Source organism: Perna viridis, chromosome 7 (genome assembly GCF_037379345.1).
Source record: "Perna viridis isolate PV_CMFRI_1.1 ecotype Kerala chromosome 7, ASM3737934v1, whole genome shotgun sequence".
NCBI lineage: Eukaryota > Metazoa > Mollusca > Bivalvia > Mytilida > Mytilidae > Perna > Perna viridis.
Window position 1 is genome coordinate 20,598,110 of NC_142451.1, and position 20,174 is coordinate 20,618,283.

General features: G+C 33.1%; 1 protein-coding gene across 1 annotated transcript in view; it reads left to right on the forward strand.

Annotated features, from left to right (window-relative positions):
• The first annotated feature begins 736 nt into the window (after positions 1-736).
• The window catches only part of LOC148611733 (ribonuclease 3-like), a 32,060-nt gene continuing 12,622 nt past the window's right edge, over positions 737-20,174 (forward strand). The window contains exons 1-17 of the mRNA XM_088592579.1: positions 737-853; positions 1,289-1,699; positions 2,137-2,588; positions 5,097-5,198; positions 5,938-6,112; positions 9,559-9,715; positions 10,336-10,484; positions 11,057-11,137; positions 12,190-12,276; positions 12,577-12,663; positions 13,174-13,245; positions 15,613-15,760; positions 16,523-16,692; positions 17,236-17,369; positions 17,792-17,920; positions 18,715-18,793; positions 19,905-20,012. Of these exons, the coding sequence (XP_088448705.1) occupies positions 812-853; positions 1,289-1,699; positions 2,137-2,588; positions 5,097-5,198; positions 5,938-6,112; positions 9,559-9,715; positions 10,336-10,484; positions 11,057-11,137; positions 12,190-12,276; positions 12,577-12,663; positions 13,174-13,245; positions 15,613-15,760; positions 16,523-16,692; positions 17,236-17,369; positions 17,792-17,920; positions 18,715-18,793; positions 19,905-20,012 (2,583 nt within the window). The 5' untranslated portion in view covers positions 737-811. The remainder of the gene's footprint in view (positions 854-1,288; positions 1,700-2,136; positions 2,589-5,096; positions 5,199-5,937; positions 6,113-9,558; positions 9,716-10,335; positions 10,485-11,056; positions 11,138-12,189; positions 12,277-12,576; positions 12,664-13,173; positions 13,246-15,612; positions 15,761-16,522; positions 16,693-17,235; positions 17,370-17,791; positions 17,921-18,714; positions 18,794-19,904; positions 20,013-20,174) is intronic.

Below are 20,174 nucleotides of genomic sequence, written 5' to 3' on the forward strand. Positions count from 1 at the left end.
AAAATTCTGAAAAAATTCTCTTTCTCCCAGTATATCAAATGTAAATCCAATAGGCTTTAAGTTTAATCATCATAAAGCCAGGGGGAGGCATTTTTACACATTATAAGGACGTTGTTGAGAGTGACCAGTCCCCGTAATATAAAGTCCTTGATAAGGAGTGCTTCTTGGGATGACAACATTCGGTTCAACGGCATTCTGTACAGATTTCTTTCTATAAGAATTGAAATAAGAAAACATTACAAAGCATATTTCTAAAAAAATTATACTTTTGGTGGTGCACCTATATACTATAGTTCTAGAGACTTATAATAATTATTGAATTACAGGTCTATGATAGTTCAGACCCATAGCTAAATGCAGTGTGGGGACTGGGATTCGACGACCCTCTCTTTGGCAGCAATTTTAATTAACTTAATGAATTGTAAACTGGTAAAAAAAAACTTGACGTCATGAAAAAGTTGTCCCATTACCCCATTTTAGCCTTCTTTAATACAATCTGACTAACAAGTACTTCTTTCTTGAAGAAAACGCCGGTTTATCTAATTAAATATATTGTTTAAAGCATTGATTAAGTAATGCTGCAAAACAGTAAAGGCGTGATTTTTTTTTAATATATCAACATTTTTAATCTCGTCCTCCTATAAGTTTGTCCTGCCTTATAACATACCCGATGATGAGAATGTATATCACCAGGGACGAGACACAGTAAGTCCGACTTTATAATCTATCACAGATCAAGAAAAATGGCGACTTCCATGAGAAACAAAAAATAAAGGCCAAAAGTCGCATTTTAAATGTTATTTCAGTGGTAATGGCATTCAACAACAACCAAGGTTTTCCAAGACCAAACCAGGTGAATAATCAGCTACCATTTACTCCAATTTACGTTCGCTATGTCTAAAAAAATATTTTTACAAACTTTCTTTATACTCAAAATCACATTCACATAAATTTTGGCAGCAAAATGTTTTATCCATCTTACAAATCCAGGTAATTACAGCGGATGATGGTGCATGGTTACGATGTAATGAATGCTGTGTAATGGACTATTTCTTATTTCAAGTAAGCATTTCAAAATAGAATGATTCTTTGCCCTCCCTGAACCATCTTTTTCAAGTTGATTGGCTTGGGATGTGCACATCTTCCAATAGATACTAAATTTTGCTTCTTTGTATACACTTAATCCCTTTGAAAATTAAGTTTTAGGAAGATGCAAATGATGCTGCATGTCATTCAATAACTAATGACAATGAAGTTATTTAATTATTTTTTTCTTCTCTTGTATCAGTTCCAGAATCAGAATTTCCTTCAACAACAGCAACTAACAAACATTAGACTTGCAGGAAATGGCAACATCTCTCCTGGTAATCAGAATGTTTTTAGTACTCTGCAGGCTACTGGTGCAGCTGGAGGCCTTCCTTGGGGAGCAGGTTTAGCTGTACAAGCTGGCCAGCATGCCCTGCAACCTCGGACTATGCCTGCAGGCTTCCAGAATATGGCAAATCAGCAACAACAACAGAATACTGCTAACCTTATGGGGATGTTTGCTAATCAACAAATGCTTGCTCAGGCAGCTGGCAATCAACAACTTCTCGCCCAAATGGCTGGCAATCAACAACTGCTTCAACAAGCATCTGGTAACCAACAGCTGCTTGCCCAGGCAGCTGGCCTCATGGGAAATCCAGGTCTTGGTTTGCAGGTTAGTAACATCCTAATAAAGCAATATGAACAAAATTGTTATGCCTGTGACTTTTAAGATGTAAATTATTTAAGTCAATGCTTTTTAGTTTTATGGGTAGCAAGAAGAAGCAAGTATGACTATGGGTAAATGGCTTTGATTCAGAATAATATGTCTGATTGGTGGGGTATTCTTTTATGTGGTCTGTAGTGTCTTTGAATTGTGCCGGCACATTTTAGATATTAATGGTACACTAGTGTATGTGGTATAAATGAAGGACTTGGTCACAAATTGCACACCTGATTAATTGAAGGGGACATGGTGACACATCTTGTTTGAGAATCAATAGAGTAAGTATAAAAAGCATGATATTTAATTATAAAAGTTGTCTTAAGTTCTGAGAATCTTAAAATTTTTATTTGATAGCAATCAAGTTCAATACATTTTTCTATATGCAGGTGCCAGTAGGTGGGGCTGGAATCCTTGGAGCTGGACCTATTGGTCAGATGATGCCAAATATGGGACTTGGGAATGGAGGACAGTTTTCACCAATGGGATCCAATCAAATGCAGAAAAACAGGTCATGTAACAACAGATCTGGTAGTCGAGACAGAAAATTTGACCAATTTGATAAATCTCGTGGTGACAGCAAAGATAATCGTGATTTCAGGAGTAATAAAAATAGACGTGAAGACAATAGGAGTAGTAAGTCAAGTGACAGAAAAGACAGCAGAACGAATGACAGGAATGCTGACAGAAAAGATAGAGGCGACAGCAAAAGCAGAAGGACTGATAGAATGTTAAAAGATGAATCTAAGAGAAGTGGTGGTTCTGGTGACAGGAGAGGTGACAGAGGTGGTGATAAGAGACGTGATGAAAGGAGAGATGGTGGAAGGAGAGATGATCAGAGGTGATTGTGTAGTACATAGTGATTTACATCTTAGTGTCAGGGCTCAAGCTACTTCAGAAAAACAGGGAGAAGTGACTTCTCTTTCAGAGAGACACTTAAGGAGAAGTGGGGTGAACAGGTAGCAGACCCATCGAAACCTGCCGGACCGTCGGACCTGTCCAGTAAAATTGTCCCGGGTCCGGTAAATACACGTTGCTTGTCGGCCCGGGTGTCCGATGTTTTTTTCTTACGTTAAAGAAGATTTTCTCAAAACTGAAGTGGTTTTTGTGAATAATAAAACTAGAACGTTTTAATAATTACGTGAATTAGTCTACAGTCTAGCGAGATAGTCAATCAATTTGATTGTAAACAATAATATGTAACTTCCAGTTCATTCGCTACACGTCATTTCTTCCATTGATATATCGTCCCTTCCGTTGTCTTGCTACTTGTTTACATGTGAAACATGCGGTCATTATATTGCCAAAATAATAATGAAAAAAATAATAAAGTATATTTCTTTTACATCGAACTTGATAAAGATTAATAATTGAACATCTGATAAAACAAATTTTCATTTGACAATGATGATGATTATGAGGACAGTGAATGTATTGACTATCAAGATGAAATGTTGAATTTTGAAATGATTACGTTTTATGCCAGAGATTGAGAATAGATTTTATAATTTAATAACAATACTTTATTTCAAATTTAAAAAATCAACAATATATAATACAAAGAACTCAAAACAAAGTACACATGTTTCATTTATGAAGACTCATCAGATACACTCTAGCCAAAATGAATAATGGTGACAAATTAACAAATTCAAGAGCCCATACCCAGTAGTTTTAAAATCAGCTTGAAAATAAAATGTACTTGGAGATTCCCACCCCCCATCAAAAATGTTAGTGTGTCGATAAATTGTTCAGAGTTTTTTCGGTCAGACAAGTCATCACCTTGTGTCTGACCGAATGTCAGATGTGCTTATACAAATTTCGATGGGTCTGAGGTAGAAGTGAATGTGTACACGCATCATTTACTAATGCTTTTTAAAATTATGTGTGTTATATGTTACTTACATGCACACAATATAAGCAAGCATTTTCATATATTCATTTTTTTCTACTGAGATAAATGTCAGTTTCTTTAAGCTACATATGTAAGTAACTAAATATTTTTGACAAAATGAAATCAGCCTGTTGACTGAGTGATTGACTGTATCATATATTCATGAAATTGAATTTCTAATCTATACCTCTACCCCATACCAAATTTATTACAGCAGAATCAATATATGATTGAGCAAAACAAAGCTTCTTGCATTGCATTGTCTAATTGATTTTGTCTTTTTTAGCAGCACTGGAATAGAAAATTTCAGGCATTGACATTCTGTTGGAATTTTCATTTTGTTCCCTTTTTTTCCTGATCCCACTTAACCCATAATGATTTCTTGTTCAAAATATCCAGTCTCTTGATATAATTTGATCAAGAGTATCAATAAACATGTTAAAAATCTATTACTGACAAATCAAGACTGAAACTTTATTGACACAAATTGTAGCAGTCGGTACAATCTCGTCTCAAGCCTAAGAAATGTTCCGTTGAAATGGAGAATTTACTGTTCTGTTATGAAACATGAAGATCAAAAGAAACGCTTTGGGGTTCCTACCGAATTATCAATTGAGATAAATTTAACAGTTTAACCTTAGTCCAAAGAACCTGCACGATAAATTTGTACGTTTCTTAATGAAATGTGAACGGTAAAACATGAACTATCGTAGGCTGAAGTGAAGAATGTTCATTCTGTATCCTGTCTTAAACGTTTGAAACAAAACGCTGATTAAAATGCTTGTAACCGATAATTCAATGGATTTCGACAAATTTTACAATTTATTTTCTCGAACAGCGCCGTTTTTGTTTGAATTGTTATCAGAAGAGAGATAACTCTGGTCAAAATACCACTAAAAGACGGAGTACACTCCCAGTCATGGGCGATGTCAGAAAATGAGAGGCAACTTCACTTCGCTTTTGGTGTCTTCTGAGGGCGAAGTGAGTGTCTCCAGGGCGACTATTTAATCAAATCGAGCCCTGTTGTGTAATAGAATCTTGTCATTTCTCATTTGTGATGTATATTTAATTTGTAAGATGCAGTGAAAACTGTTTAAAGGGAACCCTTATAGGGTGTAAAATTTGATCTGATTTTTTTCAAGTTTAAAAATACATTTAGATTGAAACCTTCAGTCAAGATAGGTTTTCAGTTTATTCAGGGTTGGGTTTAGATAGGGGTAACTGTGTATCATTTTCTCAAAAGTGATATAATTGGCATTATTGACTTCCAACTCTAATAAAGTATGCTTTTTTGTGCATCCATGGAAAAAATAAAAATAGTTTGTTTAGCAAATGTCTTTCTTAAATCAAAGTCATCAGAAAAAAACTTACATGGTATTGACAACACAAGACAACATTCCTGAAAATCAACTTCTACAGAAAAAATAAATAGCACAATGATTATATTTTTAATAGAAAAACAGGCAAGGGAGACAATAGAGACAACAGAAATCGTGATACAGGTTCCAGACCAAGGGACCAAGATTCTAAATCAAGAAGAGATCGAGACAGAGCAAGGTCTGGTATATTTTAAACTAAAATACTCCCTGTTAATGTATGAACAATCTATTAGTACTTCTATTATGAAAACAATGAATGGTTAGTGCAACGAATCACATTACAAAGGTAAATGCAGTACATATATCACATTTAAAACTGATTACAAATGTTTGTTTTGTTTTTTAAAATGATTAATATAGAAAGAACCAAAAACTGAAGTAAACAAATTATTATTTCATGTCCATGTTGGATTTTTTTCTTAGTTTCCGCCCCTCCGGCAGAAGACAAAGAAGTAATGTCTCATTTTGTATTATGACATGACATGTCCAAATTCAATTACAGTGAGCTCCATTTAATGGCATATCTGTTAATTACATAAGTTCTCGAAACAAAACCATTTCCCATATTATCAATGTAAAAAATCTTTCTATTTGCTTATCATAATACCAAAAATTAGAAAATTCCTCTTGATTGCATAAATATTTTTCTAAATTTCTCAAAAATGTATCTACATGTAAATTAGTAAAACAACAATACATTGTTTGTGAAATCCCACAGTTTTCTTAAAAAAAAATTGTTTTTATAACAATATGCTCTTTCTTTCAATTATACACTAAAGGTAAGAATCTAATTAGGTATGAGAAAAGAATATATCCACCTTCAACAGTGAAAACCTATATATGATAATTTCTGGGTTTTTTTTCTAACAAATACATATAGGCCATGTGATTCACAGAATCACTGTATATCATTACAGCCCTGACAGAAAGAGACAAAGAACACAAGATGATGAGTCGGACACAACGAGGAGGAGCCGCAATGAGGATCCTGTGACATCAGAGACCGACGGTATTGAAGATTGGTATGAGGAACCTGTACCAGCATGGATTAGATGTTCTCCATCAGATCTATACTTCTCCAGGGAGACCAAGGTAAGGGGGATTTAGAATTGATGTGATGTTCTCCATCATCAGACCCATACTTCTCCAGGGAGACCTAGGTGAGAGGGAGTGATTGTTTACATTGAAATATACCAGAAATGGCCTTACCAATGGAATGGTTGGATTCTGACTTAATTGTACAGGACAACTTTTTCAACAACTTATTTTGTTACAAGTTTTATATTATTTTTTTTAGATCTTTGTCATTCTTCATATAAAAATTTACATGTCAGGTTCTTAAAATCTACCATTTTTAAAAGCTCAGCATTAACTGAAATTTTCTATAGAAAATTAAGTTATATTTATTTTCTTTGTCAGCATATTTCTTGCTCATCAAATTTATTGACATGTTATAATAATGATTTTACAAGTTTTTTTGTCATAGGTCCATGCAACAAACTAGGTAACATTGCTTCTTCAAATAATATTCAAGGATTTAAATTAGTGGTGGTCCAAGACGCTCAATTTCAGACCTACATGGGTCCTGGACCTTTAACCCTTTTCATTGACATTTTATTGTGGACTTTTAGTTTGCCTCAAAAAGGAGGACCTTTGAATTCAGACTTAAAAAGTCCAGGATCTTCCACTCTTGATAGTAAATTTGAACCCCTGTAAATCATATATACATACAAATAATAAATAAATGATTAATATGATTACTGAATTGGTATAGATCATAAGTAAGTGAGTATTTCTTACTATCTTTGAACTCTGTGGTAGTCGTGGTGAGGAACCCTTATGAGATGTACTCACATCCATGGAACTGGACTAATTACTTGATTTTGTAGATAATTGAGACCACAACCTTAGTATATGCCTGCATTGGTGGAAAGGCGTTACATGATGGGTTAAATTGTGATGAATTTCATCTCATTCCGGGAGCTACGATTAGCATGCTGACTGCTGATGCACTGCAAAGAGTTGAAGAAATCCCAGGTCATAAAACTGTGTACATTTTAGCTGGAATTGCTGAGCTGTTGACTACTCTTACTTCAGCTGATGGCTATAAGGAAACAATTTTTGAAGATAATGGTCTCTTTCCTAGGATCTGTGACCAGCTACAAAATACAGAGTATAGTTTTAAATCTCTGAATTGCCACATTGTGTTCTGTACCATAGCATCCATGAGTCTGAAAGAGTATAATAGATGGAATTTAGAGGAAGGAATTACACACTCTCTTAAGTTTCATCTGATGTACCCTGAGATGCAGGAACGTCTCCATCATATATTATCAGAGGTCAACAATGTCATTTGTAACTTGAACAATGAACAAAAATTGTTAACTCCCCTTGTTCACTCATATATCAACAAAAGATCGTCGAGGAAGGAAAAAACTATTTATAGACTTAACAAACTAGAAGATGGCCTTAACCCTGATAAAGATATCATAAGGTGTTGGAAACACACTATGAATAAAATTATCTATCGAAACCAGAAAGTGCTAGCTGGTGTGGACTTTGGAATTCCTTTGTGTAAAATAGAGATTACAGATATGGACATGCACAGAGAAAGGGGCAGGGACAGATCTAAAGACAGGAATAGGGACAGAGAAAGAGACAGGCATAGGAGCAGAGACAGAACTAGAAGTAGAAGTAGAGACAGAGGACATGGGAGTAGTGGGGACAGAGATAAAGATAGAGACAGGATCAGGGACAGAGACATAGATAGAGACAGAATTGGAGACAGAGACAGAGACAGAATCAGGGAAAGGGACAAAGATGGAGACAGGATCAGAGATAGGGATAGAACAAGGCACAGAGACATGGAAAGGGACAGTAGGATTCATGATAGAGACAGAAACAAAAGGAATCATGATATAGACAGGGATAGAGACAGTAGGATTTATGATAGAGACAAAAACAAAATGAATTGTGATATAGACAGAGATAGAGACAGTAGGAATAATGATAGAGACATAAGTAAGGACAGACGCAGGGACTGAAGGAGATGACATCTATTAAAACCATCTGTTTACCATGATATTTTAACCAAAACTTTATCATTTTAAATGACTACAGAAGCAGTAGTTGTAGACAAACCAGTATTCTGTGTTCAATGTTTTCTTTACACATTAAAATAACCAAGGATGATCAAAGAAGTGTTATTAAAAATGTTATTCTCAGTCATATTTCATTAATGAGTTAATATTATTCAAATAAGCTTTCTGTTATATGCCATTTACTTCTTTACTAAAAGGTAATTTTCAAGAAATATTAAGTCACATTGTTCCTTAAAGAATTTATTATTTCAAAAAAAAACTATTGGATTCTTACTATTTTTCTATGACAAAATTTTATATTATGTTGTGAATTTTCCAGAAGAATTATGTAAATTAAATCATGATCAATTTCACATTTAGTGACATGAATTTTTTCAAATAAGCGAAAATAAATATCTCATAGTTAAAAAAGAAAACCTGTTTGTAAACACCCAAAACCTTTGGATGATTATGGAAATGATCAGCAAAATGTACAAGCAATCCTGGAGTAGCAATAATTGAACAGATTTGGACTACAAGGTTTGGAATCAATTATCTGGAAAAAAAATTATCCAGAAAGCTGATATGCATGTATGGCAGGAACAACTGATAATAATTAAAGACATAGAAACAGAAAAAAAGATGTAAGCTAGATTTTTGCAGTCAAATAATGTGTTGCTGATTTTAAGTATGTGAGTATATACATAAGATGCATATTATTGATGATATCAAACACCCAGAGTCCCTGTTCCATGGTGCCATATGGGTATGTACACTGATGGGGAACTTTTCTGTATAAAAATAAATATGAAATAACGGAAAGTTATGGAGGCAAATCAGAAAAAAATTACCAGTTAACCTTATTGCTTCACTGGTGATCGTGGAAAACTTTCTGTCAAATTTGTCAAAACAGGTGTTATAAGCAATGGTTCAATTGATATCACTTTGTGTTGACATTGAAAACTGTGTCTGCAGCGAAAAATATAAGTTGTAATAAAAGAGGAAACATGTTCTTAAAAAACAATAACTTGCTAATATATTGGTGAGAAGTATACATACCGGTAACTGACATGTTAGCATGTTTTGTAAAAGTTTGTAAGTAAGCATACATGTTTGAAAGAGGTTTAGGAGCATGATGAAATCATTATAACTTGCTGGAGTTACTTATAACACTCAAACTTAACAGGATTTGTATGATCAGCCAATTCAGTTTATTATATGAGCTTGGATAGGTATTTTAGGCTTTTAAATAACTTGAACAACCCACCAACTATATATGATGTGTGACTGGAAGCTGTAGAAAAAAAATATTTTCTTATTAATTGGCTTGGTTCCTATGTGGAGGTCAGAAAATGCAAAATCCAGTTTGGACTGAATAAAACAATGCTAAAGTATAAACTATATACTTTTCTCTTTATCATTATTTTTATGTCAAACCTGAACTTGTCTTTATTTTAGACTGGTTGTCTAAGAGCTACCAAGAGAATGAAAGACCTTGAAGACCGGTTTGAATATGATTTGGTACTGAGAGCTGACAGAATTAAAGAATCAAGACCGCCAGTAGAAATACCAGAGAGAAAGAGACGACCGCATCTTCATTGTCATCATCACAGAGGTAAGGGGAAAATAGTGTCTGTCATCATCATAGATGCCAGTGGCAGTGATTGACTATTCCCTTCTAAGAGTCTTTTTTTTCCATATGTAGTTATTTCAACATAGTTCACCAATATTCTGTTCTTAGCTACATTACTGTTATGAGTCTGATAAATTAAACTTGTATTTAAAAATGGTTTGGTCATCTATTTATCATTACCCCACACCTCAGCCTTCCCCAATTGTGGGGGTATATAGTGAAAGGGGTGTTTGTCCATCATTCTGTCCATCCTTCATTTCTTCCTTCTGTTACTCAGGGCGAGCCATTTTTATGCATTACTCCTCCCACATCAATGAATGGAATTGAATGAAACTTTCACAGAGTCTTTAATACAAGTTATTATTGATCAGAATCAATTTGGGGGTTTCATGTAAGAAAAACATAGATTTAGTCATTTGTTAATAGACCCATCGCTTATCCGTTACTCTTTACCACTGAATGGAATCAATTGAAATTTTCACAAAATCTTTATTACAGGGTCTCATTTTGCACTTTTTTTGGAGTTACATGTAGATCCAAATCAAAATGGTAGTTAAAAGGTGCATATTATCAAATGGTCAAATTTGTTGACTATTTTGTAGACAAAGAAGGTAGCAGCAGTAGTAACAGTAGTTGTAGTGGTTCTGATGACAGTGATGATGAAGGTGATGATTGGATGGAGGAACTAAACAGGAAAAAGAACCATCCATACAGACTCCATGAGGAACTCTGGTTCAATGATCCTGGAGAGGTTAGTCTACTGGATGTTAAAGTAAAGTGTATATTATTGACAAGAATAGTTTTCTGGATATAAGAATCTCCCCTCGAATTTTGATGTAAGAAAACTTTTTAAGTAAATACATGTCAATTGGTCAAGCATTCACTATTAATATAAACCTGGTCTAACACTGAACAATATGTTTCTGATAAAAAATTTCTTATAGGGTTCATGAAAACCCAAAAGAATAAAAAGTAAAAAAAGGCTGATTAAATACATAAATTGATTTTAGTAGAATGGTATTTCATGTATATATATTCTTTACAAAAGGTTGCAGCATGGAGAAGTTCAATTTACATGTACTTTCAACTTGTTGCCCAGTTAAGAAAGCTGGTCTCATTTTTCACATTTTTTCACATGCACAAAGGACAGGCTACTCTAGAGCTGTATATGCCCCAGTGATTTTTAAAATCAGCAAGAAAGTGGACCAACTTATATTTTTAACACTTCTATGAAAAGTGAATCGTAAACTGTAAAAAGAAAGGCAAAAGATGTAAATTCAAACAGTTTAATGCCTTTTAACCTTTGAATCATTATATTCTTAGATGAATGATGGACCACTGTGTAGATGTAGTATCAAATCAAGGAAAACAGGAATAAGACATAATATTTATCCAGGGGAACAGGTTTGTTAAACTACGAATCTTCAAGATTAACATGTTATATAAACCAATTTATTTTCACAGTTGAAGATGACAATAAAAGTTTACAACAATTTATTTCACTTCTAACTTTCTCTTGAAGATTAATTCTATAATAAAAGAGACTCTTTCGTAGTGAATTATTTTTTAACGTTTTACTTGCTCGCAAAAATAGCAAAAAGTAAGTTGGTTTGCAGTATAAATGTATATCATTTGTATAATACAATTAGAAATGATTTCAATAAACTGATCTCTATGCTATTCTAAAGATAGTCAGAAAGTCACAAAGCACATACTTTAGGCCATCCAAAATAGTGCCTATGTTCTCAGTCCAATTTAAAAAAAAATTAATGTGGAAGGGAGGCTTTTTTTTTATTTTGATCAGAAGCAAATTTTTTTTTTTTTTTCGAGAAATTTCATTGAATTAAACAATTCTGTAAACGTAAAGGATTTTGAGAAGTGAAATAAAATACTTCTTGGCATTTACTTTACTGGAATATGAGATGTGGCAAGAAATAAAAGCCATCTCGCGGCTACAAGACAAACTTTCGTTTTTACTGATCAGCCTCATTCGCATCATACTTTTTACATTTCTGTTAAGCACACAGATGATTCTTTAGCTAATTAAAAGTCGATTCCGGACTAGATCTGAACATTTCCGGAACGGATATAAAATATCCCGATTTTACCGTGATAAAAATCTCAGATGCAGGAGGGTTTTTAGGGATGTGGCGGTGCCTGAGAACCTAACATATTTTTTTTTTTTTTTAGCCTAACCTTTTGAACAGTTCATTTTTGAGATTTTCCCCACTGAAACTGTCTCATGTGGAAGAATTTTATGTGAAAGCAAATTTTTTATGTAAAAATTCAGTTATTAATATTTTTTGGAGAAAATATAGTAATTTTAACCAAAAACCTCCCACAAACCTTACATTTTCATGTGGAAGATTCTAGATTTTATGGAAAGTAACTTTCACAGTGTTTCAACTTGTTATGCTTTATTAACACATTATTTAAAAATGTTCATTTATTTGCAGGCAATAGAAGCATGTGATCCAGAGAGTAACAACAGTGACAGACTATTCCATTACAGAATAACAATGTCTCCACCTACCAACTTTCTGGTAAATCTAATATGAAATTTATATTTGTAAGAAATATATGTATTGTACAAAATTAATCTGATTAGAAAAGGCTTTCAATTAATCTACAAATTTTGACTTTTAAGATTTTCAATTGCAAGTTTTCCATTTAAAACCAGTTAAATTCAATAAAATGTAGAAATTCATAGAACTAAATACAAATACATGTGAAAAGAATTGAAGTTTTCTTTGATATACAAGTACAAGTTCCTCAAGGCTTAAATTTCTTATGATAATTTAAGGTACATTAACAGATTATTTGAGTGTTTGTGTACATTTCAGACCAAATGTCCCAGTGTGATTGAATATGATAATCATGAGTACATATTTGAAGGATTCTCTTTGTTTTCACACAGTAAACTGGAAAATGTAAGTACTTTATTTCTCAACAGTCTTTTGGCCTTTCAGAGGCAAGCCAAGTCTATTCAAAATTTTGTAGGTTTAAACAAAATGTAATAATGTGTTAAAACAGTGCATGTAAGAATTAAAAATTCGATTTTTGCAAAAAAAAAATTCCTTTATTTGATAATAAACAGCTGTGTTTAAGCACCCAACATGCTTGCTCTAATAATGGCAATTATACTCCCTTAACTGAAATAAAAAAAAAATAGGGAACTCAGTAGAAATAAAGGGAGCATCAATTCATCAGCCTATCAAAAAAATAATAATAAATCCTTCTAAGCAATTTTCATGTAATATGTGTGGACAGATGGACAGACAGTAACCATAGTATATCCAAAGGAAGACTAATATCATAAACTCATACAAAGCTGCCTAAGTAAGAAAGGGAATACTTGTTTTGACTCTAAATATTTATTTCTTTCATTTTACAATTTTCAGTATTTGAATTTTTTTCCTACTTTCACTTTTGTTTTATAGGTTCCACTGTGTAGAGTTATCAGGTTTAATATAGAATACTCAATACATATCATAGAGGAAGAACTCTTACAGGTATGTCTGTGTTGTAGAACTCTGACAGTTATTTCTGTGTTGTAGAACTCTTACAGGTATGTCTGTGTTATAGAACTGTTACAGGTATGTCTGTGTTGTAGAACTCTTACGGTTATGTCTGTAGAACTCTTACAGGTATGTCTGTGTTGTAGAACTCTTACAGGTATGTCTGTAGAACTCTTACAGGTGTGTCTGTGTTGTAGAACTCTTACAGGTATGTCTGTAGAACTCTTACAGGTATGTCTGTGCTGTAGAACTCTTACAGGTATGTCTGTGTTGTAGAACTCTTACAGGTATGTCTGTAGAACTCTTGCAGGTATGTCTGTGTTGTAGAATTCTTACAGGTATGTCTGTAGAACTCTTACAGGTATGTCTGTGTTGTTGCATTAGTGAACAATTACATATTGTTAAAGTATGCAAATCTCATTGGACAATTGGCTTTACACGTGATGTTTTATGAGTCAATGAAACACATCATTTAGCTATTTATGTAGGCCATGCCTACAGTAAGGTGGACTACCGTATTTTCCGGACTATAAGTCGAATTGCCTAATTTTGACCGAAATCAACAAAAAAAAACATAGATAAGTCAAATTCGGCAGAGAAGTTGAGGGTCAGACGTGCATTTATATCAAACATGTCAGTGGAGATTCGAGTTGAGTTGTATGTTTTTAACAGCATATTATTACAGCGATGTTCCTAAGTATAAGATGTCTGAATTAAATAAATATCTGTGTTTTTGTTAAAATGTACTTTGTCTGCGAGTTCAATTATTTTTATTGAATGGCATGTCAGTGGCTCAGAAGCCATAGATCATCAGGAGTATGAAATTGTAAAATGTCAAATGTTGGCAGCCATGTGTGAAATAAGTGGGAAATTTGTTTGATGAATTGGTCCTAATTACGAGGGATAATTAGTAAACAATATACCTGGTATTACGAAATACAATAAAGAATAATTGTTAGCTGCAAATTTGGTTGCAATTAGCCATTTAGATAACACCTTAATTGAATTATAATTTGAGCCATGTGCAAATGTGTTACGACATCTGTAAATGGGTGTAAATTTGCATATTTAAGGACTGATAACTCCAAAACACATGATAATGTTAACCAAGTTAAAAAAAGAGTTTTGTTAATGTATCCTCTAGAAATTATTTATAAATTTTAATGGTTTCAAAGTTTTAGAGTTTTTATTACCATCATCGTATTCATTCATAAAGGATAGCGGCAATGATCAATAATATTCGAATTCAATAGCCGGTTGGACTGTTTGATTGACGACTTAAGTTGATTGCTTGAATTCAAAATTTTTGGTAAACTGCAATCGAAAGTGAACTAAACAAATCTAATGAAATGCATTGTTGATGAATTTTTTCTTGAAAAATCCTTAGATAAGTCGAAGTGGACGATAAGTCGAGGCTGACACTTTGCAGAAAAAAAGTATCAACTTATAGTCCGGAAAATACGGTACTTTGAATTAATCACTCTGTCCTGCATATTTTATATGTATATCTAAAATATGATAGCAATAAAATTAGAGAAACATATCAGATGTAATTATAAGAATTGAATGTTTCATTGACATGTAAAGCATTGACAGGTTACACATTTTGGACACAAAGGTGCTAGTATGCTTCATTAAAAATGGTCTACAGTCAATGCTTTTACAAGCCAATGAAACATTAAAAGTGGAACATTTTGATTTCAATTCTGAAATAAATACTGTCTTGGTGGTCTTTTGGTAGTGTGCTTGTCTAAATGGTTCAGGGATTCAGTCCCTGGCTGTGTCGCACCGAAGACTTTAAATTTGGTAGTAAATGCTTACCCACCAGGCATGCTGCAAGTAGGAGAGTGACAACTAGTTGGCTTGGTCAGAATAATGTGCCTATGTGCTGTGAGACGCCTTCCTTGGGCTGTTGCTTCTGTGTCTGAGCACATTAAAATTTGGTTTTTTTTTGGTGTGGATGTCTAGTACAAAAGAAGGTCTGTTTGATTGATAAATTTACTGGGCCTGAAATGCATGAAATACCTGTCAAAGGACACAGAGCTACAACCGAAAAGAGCAGAAATCAAAACTTACTTGTTGTTCTACAACTTATACATATTCAGTGGTAAAAACAATTGTCGGCACACATTTTTGTAAAATAAATTTCTTTCCTTTCAGTTTTTGCCAAAACTTTATGATCTTTACATTCATTCAAAATGTAACTTGAAATTAGGTATATTTATAGTATATTTCGACCACTTTCATTTTAGTGATTTCAGTTTGGAGAGGTGTGTCAGCTTTCATATTGATTTGATGCATAATGTTGAGAAATTTAACAGCTGCTCTCTGAATCCCAAAAAAACTTATTTTTTTCAACAGAATTTTACAGTACGAAGTTTAGACCTGTTTACCAGATTCCTGTTCACAGAAATCTTAGAGTTAGTGGACTTGGACTGGAAAGGTCCTGGAGGTCCTGAAAATTGTAACAGATTCCATCTAATGCCTAGGTTTTCTAGATCTTTGCCAGGTAAATCAGTGCAAGAGACAGATATATGTTTATTAAATGCAGGGTATTGGCGAGATGAACTGATACAGAAAGTTCGTTGCTAGTACCAGTATAGTTTTTTTGTATGATTTTACCAGTAGTTTATTCCTTTTCGGTATTTATGTTAAGTTTTCAGTAGTTGTCCAAACTTAACAGCATGTATAGTGACAATGGGTGACAGTAATTACATACATGTATGGTGACAATGGGTGCCCGTATTTACATACATGTATGGTGAAAATGGGTGACAGTAATTACACACATGTATGGTGACAATGATTGACAGAAATTACATACATGTATACCGACAATGGATGCCAATATTTACACACATGTATGGTGACTATGGGTGACAGTAGTTACATACATGTATGGTGACAATAGATGCCCATATTTACATACATGTATAGTGACAATGGGTGGCAGTAATCACATACTTGTATGATGACAATGGGTGCCCATATTTACATACATGTATGAATACACAATGAAACTATGTAACTATAAGTAACTTTGGGTGATATTTCTCTGATGGAACAAAAAGTTATTAGAATATACGTAAAGGGTTTGTAATACTTGTTTGCTGAGAAAGTTATCTGGTAGGCTAATGAAACCAATTGTATTTTTTTTGTAATAGATTTTGTGGTTTCATTGTATAATGAATGGTCACATTAAAACTGTTATGGTTAGTATAGATGTCAAACAGTGCAATTTAGGAAACTGAGAAAAAAATTGTCTTTTCAGAGAATGGTAAGGAAGTATTATCAATGAATGAAGTAATGAGTTACCTGTTACGTAGTTCCAAACCATTGATCAAGGAGTCTGCCCTGCCCAACATTCAGGCCTACGATGCTACTGAATGGCAAGGTGTGGTAGATGAAGTCCGAGGAATGGTAGTCACTCATCCTGGAATGGTGTGTGTTAAGTTATTTGGTTTTTTGTAATCTAATCACCACCTGTTAGACTTTGTAATTTTAATATCATGATATTAAAATGCAACTTGTGAAGTGCAATATGAAATATCTTTTTAAAAAAAATTTGCTTTTTTATGGGAAGAAATCTTGACAAACTTAAAAATGAATTTGCATTACAGATTGATGTTAGTTTCTTTAATAGATCAATATATACCAGTGGAAATCATTAGATTTCTGTTAATACTTTAATTTTTTTTCTCTTCTGCAGACCAGATTTTCTTCCCCTTTTCAAACCTGGATTTGATCTATGTTTCTTTTTTTTTGCTAATTTCTACTTCCTAGTTGTTTCTTGTAAAATCTGGTCTGTCTCGTGATGTGGAATTGTGTTTGAATTTATTGAAAGTTTTAAATAGGCTGTAGAAATTTTTTATTCATATTGCCCACTTAATAAAATTTTATAGGAAAATTTGTATTACTTGATTCTAAGTATAAAAGTTACTGAAAGCAAAGATCTTCTTGATTCATACCTATCGTTTATTGTAGAAACCCTGTTCCCTCCGTATAGACCAGTTAGACAAAAGCAATATGGTAGAGGATGAAGATGGAGAAATATCATATCCACAGATTATCCACTTTGGTATCAGGCCAGCTCAACTTAGTTATGCTGGAGATCCTACGTAAGTGTTGTATGAGCCGAAAACTAGAACAGGTGTAAAATTATCTTTCAGAATTTTATTGAAACACTGCAGTTTTCTTATTATATAAAAGGTGTTGCAGTTTTCATACTTATTCTAAAAAAAGTATTGCAGTTCTCAAATTTATTGTAAGAAAAGTACTAGCTAATCATAGGAGAATGAAGTAGATGTAAACAAAGAATCATTTATTTAAAGCTTTAGATTATTATTCTTGTAGAAATATTCGCTCTAAATTTTTATAATCAATTTACTCTTCTAAATACATGCACTTTTCAGTAAAAGGTTAACGATTGATATCATTATAGATTGTCAGTATTAAGGGGCATGCTGTAAATATGATTCTTCTTTAATGAATTTTCCTATCACAGTCAAACAACCACTAGCCTACAGCTTTCTTATTTCAGGTACCAGAAGCTGTGGAAACAGTTTGTCAAATTCAAACATTTACTGAATAGCAAACCTAAGATACTATTTGTTGACAAACAGAAACTGCAGCAAAAAGAAACAGCTCTGAATGAACTGAGACTAAAGAAGTAAGTACACAAAAAAAGTTGTTAAAAAGCTCCAAAGAATCTTTTGTGTACTAAAATAATGATTGTTATTAAAAAATTACTTTGTTGTGGAACTTTAAACACTGATTGATAAAGGATGATGAGAATATATAATGCTTTTTTGAACAGCTGTTCATCAATTTTTGTTCAGTTCAAACAGTTTAAATAGTGGTCTTAAGAACATATACAATGTTTTTTTATGTACTGAGGAAATATTGTAGGTTTTAGTTTCAAAATGAATTCCATCTTTAAAAATCAATATTCAGTGGACCAGCAAAACCAGAATATTGATACACACAGTACCTGCATAGCATTTTAAGTATCAGTCTTTATAAAATCAGGCAGAGGTTGAAACATGGTATGAAAAAAAACGCCATTTTGAAAGTGTATCTTGTACCATCAGAATTAAGGAAATAGAACTATTTTCCATATCATATTGGGAAATTGAAATGCAGTGAAAAGAGCATTTCAAGGGCAGATAACTCTGTCAAAACTCTCATTATTCTAACATTCTATTCCATTGATAAATTTCTGAACTAATCCAGTGATGCAGAGATCATTTAGTGGCCTTTTCATTTAGAGAAGTCATCCTTAAGTAAAACTACACTATCAGATTGATGGGTTTTGACATGCATGTTTCTGATTTTTTTGCCTGATTCTTACAAATATTCTTACAAATACTTACACTCAAACTGTAAAGAGCTATTACAGAAGAAATGAACCAGTTTACATAACCCTTGCTTTCTTCACTAACTTTGATGATTTTATTTTTCCAGTACAATGAAGAGAGAAGTAACTGTGGAAATAGATTGTAAAGGATTCATTAGGACAGGAATTAAATCTGATGTCACTCAGGTATAAGGAAGTAGTACTCTTGTTTTAAATTTGTTATACTCAGTTTTTAAAATGTGGATGTTTGTTGTACATTGTGAATGATGTGAACAATGTAAACAATGTGATGCTCCATATTGTGATATGTAACCAGACTAAGGTCAGCTCTCCTTCTAACTGTTATTACTATTATTTGTGCTACAGCAAACTACCTAAGACATTTCATCATGTAGTGGTCATTCAATCAAGATAAGACCAACAATATTTTCTGAAGATTAATATTAATATATTACTGTGACACAAATGATAGTGCTAGAACAGTGTGGTGAAGGGAGATAACTCTTGACTGGTTTCATAGGTCTCACTAACCACTTCCGGGTCAAATGGCCACCCCCTATGTAGTACCAAAAACACACTGAACCTAGACATATGCATTGTAGTAAGTGCATTATTTGCATGTATTATGATTAAAAGTAGTCAAAATAAAGCTAAGAATGTGTACTTTAAAATCATATATGTAATTAACTACAAAAGTGTATGAATATTGTTTACATGTGTGAGTAATTTGCCTCCATGCTGTCAGTTAGCAGAACAGGTAAAAATGTGGATTTTCAGTATTATTTATTCAAGTACTATCATCGTACCATTAGCATAATGATTTTGGAAGCCTTACTTTCCAAGCTTCGCAACGGTATGCAACTTTCAGATGTCATTTGTCCTGGGAATTCACAGTGAGACTTTGAAAATTGCTTTTTTAACATGTAAAGTACTGGAAACGTTAGAAGTGGTTAGTGAGACCATAGGAAGTTCTAATTTTGTGGTGCAATTTAATCAATATTAAGTAATCTTTCTAATGCCTGGAGTTCATAAAAAAATCTAAAATTCGGATTTTCATCAAATACTTGAGCTTTTCCTGAAATCTTCAATTTCAAGTGATTTAAATGCTTAAAATTTGAGTTGAAGAAATTTCATTGCAAGATTCTTCATGAAAACAGCCCTATGCTATGAAGTGTATGGTGATGTTACTTGGAGGGTTTGAATATAAATTAACAACAAAAAACTTCTTTAGTCTTTCCTGATTCATACATGGATCTACACTGAACTTAAGCCTTAACTTGATATTTGTTATTTACAGCATACGATGCTGATACCAGTGTTATTAGATCACTTAAGATTCCATAATGCTCTTGACAAATTAGAAACAGATATGCAGTATAAATTTCAAGACAGAAGCCTCTTACAAGTAAGTTAATAATGAAAACAAGCAGATTTTTGCAAGTAATTTATTTTCGTTAATTTTTCAAGCAAGTTAAAATCTAAAAAAAAAACAAATCACCACAAATAAGTCCCTTTGTTTTGGAGTACATGTTAAACTGAGTGTAAGTCAGCAAAATATAAAGTAGTG